Source organism: Dreissena polymorpha, chromosome 6 (genome assembly GCF_020536995.1).
Source record: "Dreissena polymorpha isolate Duluth1 chromosome 6, UMN_Dpol_1.0, whole genome shotgun sequence".
In the NCBI taxonomy this organism is placed as follows: Eukaryota; Metazoa; Mollusca; class Bivalvia; order Myida; family Dreissenidae; genus Dreissena; species Dreissena polymorpha.
This window is the reverse complement of record NC_068360.1, coordinates 74,899,276-74,909,275: the sequence shown is the minus strand read 5'-3', so window position 1 is coordinate 74,909,275 and position 10,000 is coordinate 74,899,276. Positions and strand designations below refer to the sequence as shown.

The window sequence follows — 10,000 nt, the reverse complement described above, 5'->3', positions numbered from 1 at the left end:
AGATAAACAGAAATGATGCCATCTATAAGAAAAGTATTGCGGGCGATATGAAAGGCAGCGAGGAACTCCTGCATGCTCTTGTGAATAAACATAAATGATGACACTGATCGCATAGTAGAAGCATTTCGTTTTAATGATAAAATTCCAGATTTTAATGCAAAGTCCTTTGATTCATCAATAATGAATTTCTTTAAGTCTGCGATACTAAACACTATTGAATTTTCCTTTGTATTTACAAACAACAAATGAAATGCTAATTCGGCAAGGCGATTCAGATGTACCATATTGGGCTGTATGTATTGCGTTCCTGTGAAGCACGGAAAAGGGGGCTGTTCAAATGCACACATTTCACTGTTTCCTTTTTTGAAAAGACTTTCCAGTAATAGGATGTATATGTCACACTTAGAGCCTTTTAGTTCTATTTCTTCTGCATATGAACATACAATGGCAGAGAGCATCATTGGGGATGAAAGTAATTTTCTGAGCTTCTGCTTCCGTATGTAATGCCTAAACGCCGAATGCTTTTTATTAAGCTTTTTCTCATCTACCAAACCCCTCAAGATCATGCGGCTGAGTTCAAACGGCTCATCTATTCCTTCCAGTTGCATCAATGCGTCGATATCAGAATGCCTAATTTTCCCTACAGCCAATTTCCAAAGTCGTGCTGTAATTAACATCACGCTCTGGCTGTGAAATGCTACCAATAAACATCACGCATTTTTGATCGATATTGTCATTCAATGGATATATTGGTACGTGATTTAATTTGTCCTTGTAAAGCGTATTCATACCTTCGATCAGTTCTGAAATCAAAACGTATCTTACCTATTATTATTATAATTATTCGAAGTATTAGTAGTTGAAGTAGTAGGAGTAGTTGTAGTAGGTGCAGTAGTAGTTTTAGAAGTAGCATTTTTATTATTAGTGTTATAATTATATAAAAAAAGCCGAAAGCCCTAGGTCGGTCACCGAACCTGTTTGAAGCGAACTTGTTTGATAAGTTTATCCTTTGTTTCAATTACAACTTTAAATCTCGGCCAATATATCAATAGAAAACAGTTCTAAGAATGTTTCATGATGACGGGGCAATAATTGCGGCTCCGAAAGCTTTTGAGTTAAAATTCACCGTTTGATTTAAAATCAGATTTGTGTTTCTTGTTAAGACCCTCTAAATATCGGCCCTCACCCTTGCCCTGTACGTATTTTCCCTTATGTCATAGAATTGTGTCCATATTAAATTTTTCCAAATTATGCTTATAGTATTTAAAGTATCGTATTTATATTATTATATTAAACATACTGTTATTTAAATAACATAACAATCAAGTCAAACTTGCAGAGTTTCTATGAAAATCAAGCGGTCATACATATGGCATTGAAGCATGCGTTTTAATTAGCGGTATTAGAATATAAGGTTTACCGTAATTTTTAGTCAGCCCGCGAAACTTTTTACAAGTCCACAGGTCTGGTAAATGTGAGCCCGATCGGGATATATTTCGTTCCATTGTCATGGTAAAATTATGTCGTGTCAGACATATTAGATTTTATATAAGAAAGCTGATTGGAGATATGGACCTCGCCGTGTAAACCTTTCTCGAACTTGTCGGATATTCAAGTACACAATGATACTTATATAGTTTTCTCTTAATTTGAACTAAACACAACCAAGGAATGCAAAAGAAAAATATTTATGAATTATGCCAACGGAAGTTCGTCCGTCCGTCTTCCTGTTGGTGCGCCCATACGGTATTCCGTTTCCTGAGTTCCTTCCATAAACGCTCTCAGATAATTGCATTAGTATTTTGTATGTAAGTCTACCTGCATGACTTACATATTAAGTTCGCGCTACGTTTCGGTCCATTAATTTTTGGCGGAGTTCCAAATTTTTTTCCTAACCGCTTTCAGTTAAGAGCTGATATTTGTAAGAGTCTACCTACATGACTTACAGATCAAGTTTGAGTTTCGTTCCGGTCCAATGATATTTTACGAAGTTACGCATCTGACTTTAAAAAAAGCTGATTTGCGGCTTCAAAATGTGGTTGGGAACAAACAGACAGCTCTCGTTATAATTTGAATGTTGTAATGTTGAAGTTTGGCTACAGTCTCATAACTACGCAATTCCTATCAGAGAAGTTTTATATGTGAGTCTAATCTCTCCTAGACTGGTAAACCTAAAGCATGATCAAAATAAAACACTACATGGGAATGCTAGTGTGCTTGCCAATAACGTTCATGGTCGCAAATAAATCAATTAAGAAACAATTAACTAGCATTTATGTAATTAGTTTGTTGTTTTATATGCGATCTAAAAATAGCACATACAGAGAACGAGTAATTAGTTTCACCTTCTTGATGAATTATCCGAGATATTGACTGCGGAAAGGATTAAGTGTGTCATACGCTCTTTATCAACATGCCAATACATTATTAAACTTGATTGCAAGCTTCCAAAAATTATAGGCTATTGAAATGTTTGCTTCAAATTGCTTGTTGAGCAGATAGTTAGTTGTCTATACATTTTTGAGTGCAAAGGAGGTAACTCTAAAGAGATAATGTTTAAATATAGTGTTTTATCGTTTGTAGGGTTAAGAAAACTAGTCATGATAATTTGTGAAAAATGAATGTATAAAATGTTTCTTTAGATTTTGTAATAACCCCGTCATAGCCACACTGTCATTGTCCACGACACTGCATAGTCTGCTTTGAACAAGAGAAAAATTTATTTTTATTGCAAAAACAATCGATTATCAAAAAGCTCTTATTTCTATTTTCAATGGGTAGCTATCGCACGTCGGGGTTGAGATATCAGTTGAAATAGACTTGTCGTTGATTTATACGATACAGGGAAATAATATAATAGTTAGAGTAATAATATTAAATAAAATTTTACAAAATAATTATTATTCAAGCTTCAATAATCGAAATATACGCGCAATTTAGACAAACTCGTATTTCAAATGAAAACACTGTGTTTATGTATCAGCGTTTTACACGATTTTCAAACATGACAGTGTGGCTTTAGGAAACCAAACAACTTTTATCTTTTGACTGATAAATTATAGATCACAGTTCACTGAATACTTAAGGTGTGCGATGCAAGATTGTCTAAACAAATAAAGGCAATTTATAATAAACACAAAATGCTCTGTGTTGGAAACTGTCATGGCTTTGTAAATATTTCTTTGCGTGTGATGTAGGGAAAATATTTGCGTGTACTACAAATTCACAATTTTTGATTTGAGGCTGGGGACTTCATGACCTTCCGATCTGGCAGTTAACCTGCTACTGGAGTGCAGCCGGTATAAACAGTGGCATTTCATTGATATCAAGTTCTTTCTAACACAAACTATGACCTATCTTTTTATTGTATAAATCAAATCGGCTTTGAAAGCAATTTAATAAGACGGTACGGTTATGAGGGTCGCGAGGGTAAGTCGAATTGTAAACTTTATTGTTCGTGAAATGAGTATATTGTAAATTATATTGCGTTGTAAGCTTTAACCTATGACAGCTTCTTATAAAAAAAAACTCAAGAAAACATAACATAAATGCAACGAAAAACGTTATCATTTAATGTCCAATGTTACAATATTTTCAGCATATTACAAATCGTAAATCTTCGATAATAGGATAAAACAATGGATAGCATTTTAATAACCATTTAAGTATTGTAACTGGATAGGATTGCAAGCGGACCTGGTAACGATACAACAGTACCCACATATTTAGAAAATAAAGTGCCACTTATATCGTTCCTCAACTCTTAAAAGCAACTGCACAAATGACCGACATAAGCTGAATGAAAACGGCTGTCTTTATCATCTATGATATTATAATCTATAAATAGGTGTGTGGCGATGGTCACATGAACGCTTCGAATAATCTATATATACATCGATAATAGCGTAATCTCTCATTTGAACTTTCGTGAGGAGGAAATGAAAAACATTACGCGATGAAATAAATCGTCATACATCGACGGAATCCTCCGTGAGATGGATCTCGTATCCATTATGAAACAATCATTCATTAATACTCCCGACGCGTGCTTCGTCTCTTATTAGACTGTGTTAGACGCGGGTTAAACTAGCGACTTTTATAGCTCCGAAATTTAGATTAAAGGAGGTATGTTAACGATTATTTATTTTTCTTTATTACATTTAATTAAAACTGTTAACTTTTGTAAAAATGCGCGTTTGAAAATGAATTTACGCCGTATGCTTAATTATCAAAATTTGTTCAGTGTTATGAATATAATATATCTAAATATATATATGTATATACATATATATATATATATATATATATATATATATATATATATATATATATATATATATATATATATATATATATATATATATATATCTATCTGTTTATGCAGTAATGGCAGTTTGATGATGTACGGTGTGGAGGGGCATGCCCTCAAACCCCGTATACCTATTGACGAGGCATATAAAAGATATAGAGCGGACTAAAGATAGTATAACGAACACACAGTATAACACGATTAACACAGAGCATATCATCATTTACTCACATCATATCATCATACACGCACAGTATTTCATCATAACAAATAGGATATCATCAAAAACACATGACTTATCTTCATAAACGCACAACATATTATCATAACCACGCAGTATATCAACATTAACACACATAATATAGTCATAAATAAGCACAATATTATCATAAGTATACGACATATAATCATAGACGCACAACATATCATCATAAACTCACAGCATAAGATCATATAAACATGGCATATCATCATAAACATACAGTACATTATCATTAACACAAAGGATATCATCATAACACATGGGATAATATCATGAACACATATCATATCAGCATAAAAAACCCATATCATCATAAACACACATGATATCATATTAAAACCAGGCAAATTGTCATAAACACATTGCATATAAACACACATCATATCAACACAAACAAACAGCATATCGTCATAAGTACATATCTTAAAAAAAGACACGAAATGCAACCACAAACACACATCATTAATTGCCGTCACAAATGTGTTTGTGTAAATAATTCTAAGGCTTTTGTACATGTATTGCCAAAATGAATAGGCTAACAACAAAACTATCGAATGCATTCCCAAAGATTCTCCAATGGCATAATTTCACTTATTGCATAAGATGTTCGCATTTGCAGCTTTGCTATTTTGATTCACAAGAAATTCACTGTTTTCTGATACATTATATGTATATACATCTATAAATACGATATTCTGTATGCTTTTCGTCAATTCTAGTGAAATAGATACAAACGCTTCACGTAACTATAAAATTTTTTTTTAATCTTACGAAAGCTCACAAAGCGCTAGTACTAGTCCGATTGACAATATCATGTCACAACATGTGTTTGGGAAGCGACACATTCCTACTACGGACATCGCCTACCTCATAAATGATGACATCCAAGCGGTCAACCCGAAAACAGTTAAGAAATTACCTTAAAGCTTTGTTTGTTCGTGTTTCATCCTTTGCCGAATATTATTGTATGTAAGTGATCCAAACCAACATAAAAGTGTTCTGGAAAAGCCTATTCGATTAAAACGGATAACCACTCCAATAAATGTCAGCTCTCGTATTTGATTCAGAGGTAGAGGGAAACTATCGTAAAGCATTATTTCCAATCCTCTGACAAGTAATGTGCCCTTGCTATGTAATCTTTAAAAGAATATGTTTACACATTGGAAGATAATTGTCTTTTTTTGTCATTTACATCATGTGTAAAAGGAATGTCTTCATGTATTAATTTATATTTATATATTTATATGTATTTATATATTTATTTACATTGTATATATATGTATATTTTAATGATGTATATATGTACTTATTTATTAATGCATTTTTGTAAAATTTGTTAAAACATTTCGATAGAAGGCAACGCCATCATCCTTAATGCGCTTTATACGGTTTTCAAATGCTAACAACTGAGGGATAATTTATTCGTTCGGTTCATTAATAAACGTGTTTGCATTCGGGTAGTTACTAGACATTTGAAGCTGAATATTGGTTCATGAGAACTATTGCATAACATGAATGCATTGATATTGCTATTTAATCAATTTTATGATCTCAAAAGTTATAAGTTTAATTCACGTCTGAATAAACAATATATTGTGTTATTGTTATGAAATGCACACTAATTGACACATAATAACAAGATCGTTTATTGGAAAATACACTGAGTCTATATAGCTATTCTCAATGGCAGTTCGTGTTTGTCAGCGAAGCAATGTAACGACACGGATCACATGTTAACAGTTGTATTTTAATATTTTAAGTCCAATGATATGGAGTTGCTGCAAGCAAAATTTAACCTCAATGTTTAAAGTACAAAGAGGGTATTATTATGTTAAATTGAATGTCCACGTTTTAAGCCCTGTAATAATTTCTCTGATATTGATTGTATGTATTGTATAACATGTATGTTCTATATTGCTCTGTATGTATCGTACTGTATGGAACAATAATTGGTCCCTCGCTGAAAATGACTATCGTGATTTTATAAGATGTTCTCTCCTGATACTCTTTCATGAGTGTTATTATTCTTATTTATTGATGAGTAGTATATCATGTTGTTCCCATGATTAAAATTTCAATTAAATACATCAAGCCATTACAGAGATGTATTGCACGCAAATCTTAACATAAATTTAACCGGGCACACTAAATCAGGAATGTATTGCGCAAGAAAGATTGACAATGTAACATTAGTATTAAAAGCTTTAATTGACTTAACATTGACACCGGGACATAAATGTAAACGGGCCATACGAAACGTTTCAGAAATGGAAAGTGATATAACGGTCGATAAAGTATTAGAGACAGTAAATTCTTTAATGTCTGGAAAATTGGCTGGTAGCGAGTATTTGTCAATCAACACGAAACACATTTAATCATATCCAAACGTGTAAAGCCATACATTCGATATTGTAACATATGTTAATGATATCTTTGTTCGTAACACACATTCAACTCATTATCGCGTATCTTGAATGACCGGTATCTCACGAGGAAGGGTTTTCCGAACGAACTGCATTTCACGTCTGAGTATGTATGGATGCTCAATGACTGTAGTTTAACATTTCCGGACGTATATGTGATTGTTTTGTGAACATTTTTTCGAGGGAATATGCGACGTTTATGTGAGATTTTTACAAGAAGGAATGTCCTTTTTGAAATAATTTAAATGATTGACCGCATGGTATTGCAGTTTGTTGTTAACGCTTGGTTGTTCCTGGCATAGGTGTTTTTAAATCATCACATAGAGCAACCATCACCTGTACCAGTCTTTTGTCGTTTCTGTACACCTAGCATCTAAAGCGGCTACGATTTATGTGTTTATTTTGTTTCCATGTTAGCGTCTTGTTTAAAGAGGAGAATGACAGTTAATTACAGATTAATTTTCGTATTAATAAGTTGACTGAACTTTCAAATGAAAGAGTCACAGTTGACATACTTACATGATTTTCATAAAATCAAGACCCTTTTGTCATACACTTGTATTAAATATTGAAAAACTCTTGCTTACCCTTATAATTTTTTCAAACAAACACATGCATAAAAACATTTAGAATTCATATTCTCAACTCGACAAATATTTCTATGAATATTGCTCTGTTGGCCTAATTTTGTTTTGAATTCGTGGTTTCGCTCTTTGTCATGTTTTGATTGTACTTTAATAATAATGCATATCAAAGTTGTTGCTTTCTGTAGATAGGTTGTCTTATAGCAATTGAAAAGTTGATACGTCATCGATAAAAAGACTCTTATAGTTCACATTTATTTCAGAACAAAATCGACAGTTATTACAGCTGAAAAAGAACACTGATTGTATAGAGATTGAAAACTTGCCTTATACTACAAAACAAATGATGTTAGCCGGGACTCGTGCATAACACAAGCGTTCTGGTTGAACGAGAAAAACAAACACTTCATATGATGACATTCCCCGGAACAAGACGGTAACGAAGGTGCGTCATGTGAATCATGTCGGACGTTACATACAACGCTTTTTATAAGGTCCTATGCAGACAAAGAATTGCACAGCAAAAATTGAAAACTTGTTTTTATCATAAGAAATACAATCAAATAACATCACTAGTAAAAAGGTAAAATACATGTAGTGTGTAAGATTTATATTTTGCATGGTTTACACAACCAGCTTCAATTCCAAACCAGTCTTAAACAATTTAATACTGATAGCACACGATGATTCTAAATTAGAATAATTTTCATGTAAAATTAGTTTTTCAGAACGTGTTTTAATTAGTAAATCAATAATAATTCAATTCTTCTTCTTATACAGCACTAATTCTAAATAGAAGAGTTTGTGCCGGCATATTGTATATATTAAACATATCCTAAAGATTCGCATTTGAATAACATCACGTTATCAATTATAATCAACGATTTCTTTATCAATTTTAAGTAGGATCCTCACGCAAAATATAAAAATAATCATTTTATTTTCACAAAAAACTTTACGCAAGTATATCATAATAATACACACAGATTTGTTGTGATGGTATGTTTTTCCGCATGTATCTGTAGTCTCTGTATATATTTGTTTTGAGTTAACAAGTGTATTCCTGATCAGCAAACTATTTTCGGATAATGTTAAATTCAACAACTGGGGAAATAAATATATTAAAGCGAGTAAAGGACGTTTCTGCTTTTAAAATTTATGACATTTTACTAAAACAGAAAAGAAGAGAAAGGTCTCTGGTGGCCAAGTATTCACCACAACTGATTAAACTTAACTAGACAAATGTGTTTTCATTTAAATGCATTACGCATGACTATTACTGTTTCATTAGCACTATGTGTACACATGCATAGTGTCTGTATGATTGTTGTCTGAAACAATATTCAACTGTATACATACACTTCACACAAGGTTAAATAATCTTGCTTGATCTTGCGTATTCTCACATAGCGCCCGTGCATGGTGCGGTCGCAGGTTGTTGTAATATTGACAACACCATCACCTGGACCGAGGAATCGTCCACATTCTTCCCAGGAGCCTGTTGCAATCCCAACCTCGTAAACTATCCCATCCAAGCGCCCGCCTGAAAACAGTATGTTATTCGTGTACAACCCTACTCAAACGTATCCCGATCTAAACTGAGAACCCCAAAAAAACTAAATATTTTTGAATGCACCGACAATTTTCTTATTTGAATAAGAAAGTGTTATGTGATAGTATTAGTCTCAACTTATAAACAGTTTTGAGCAATTGACATGTATGAAAAAAACGTTATATTAGTTTATCATAGATCAGCTTCCAACCGTTCATAAAACCAATTCACAGCGAATGATTTGGTGTTTTTTTTTAATTTATATTACAAATTATAGATTCATTTGAAATACAAAAGCGAAACTTTGAAAATGCCTGTTTATAAAGTCCTATATTTCTGCCAATTTTGTAACAAGGTAATGTTATGTCCTTTTCAGTATAACGATCGAGAACGTACCATTTATATAAGTTAAGGTGTCAGTACTTTATCAGAAGATTTAAAAATGCACACAGTCAGTGAAAAGTCATCACTGCGATAACTTACAAGATTCGGAACTAAAGGTTTGCTAGGCAATAAAAATATAAAGCAATTTTTTCAACTCTTTTATTATAGACAATTAAGTTAGAGTTACCAAAAAGTCAGTATAAATGGTTAAGTTATTAGCGCAACAATCAACGGCCAGTGATTTAAAATTCATAAAAAGGCCTTATTTTGAATTGTGTATTTGTTCCAATTTAACCAAAAGACTTATATATTTTTAAGGAAAGTTATAGATATTGTTATAAATATTTGTCAACTTAACGAAAATCTTTTAGCAAGTCACTACGTACCGCAATTACAATCATCAATTCGGTTGATTATGGTGACAGTCGTCACCTGGAACATTCGTCCCAAATCCACCATCCACCAATCATCGGGTTGATTGTTGGT

The 10,000-nt window shown here is 32.7% G+C and overlaps 2 protein-coding genes and 1 long non-coding RNA gene across 3 annotated transcripts in view; 1 reads left to right on the top strand and 2 right to left on the bottom strand.

Annotated features, from left to right (window-relative positions):
* LOC127833738 (hepatic lectin-like) overlaps nucleotides 1-10,000 on the bottom strand; it is a 449,559-nt gene that overhangs the window by 22,137 nt on the left and 417,422 nt on the right. The gene's annotated exons all lie outside the window — the stretch shown is intronic.
* LOC127833747 (uncharacterized) lies at nucleotides 3,947-8,556 on the top strand. Its single transcript, XR_008027574.1, has 3 exons — nucleotides 3,947-4,125; nucleotides 5,348-5,477; nucleotides 7,842-8,556. It is a non-coding gene; the product is annotated as an uncharacterized LOC127833747 (long non-coding RNA).
* The window catches only part of LOC127835815 (uncharacterized), a 27,235-nt gene continuing 26,156 nt past the window's right edge, over nucleotides 8,922-10,000 (bottom strand). The window contains exons 4-5 of the mRNA XM_052362249.1: nucleotides 9,901-10,000; nucleotides 8,922-9,121 (exon numbers count right to left, since the gene is read on the bottom strand). The exon at nucleotides 9,901-10,000 is cut by the window's right edge and continues 140 nt beyond it. Coding sequence (XP_052218209.1) covers nucleotides 8,922-9,121; nucleotides 9,901-10,000 — 300 coding nt within the window. The remainder of the gene's footprint in view (nucleotides 9,122-9,900) is intronic.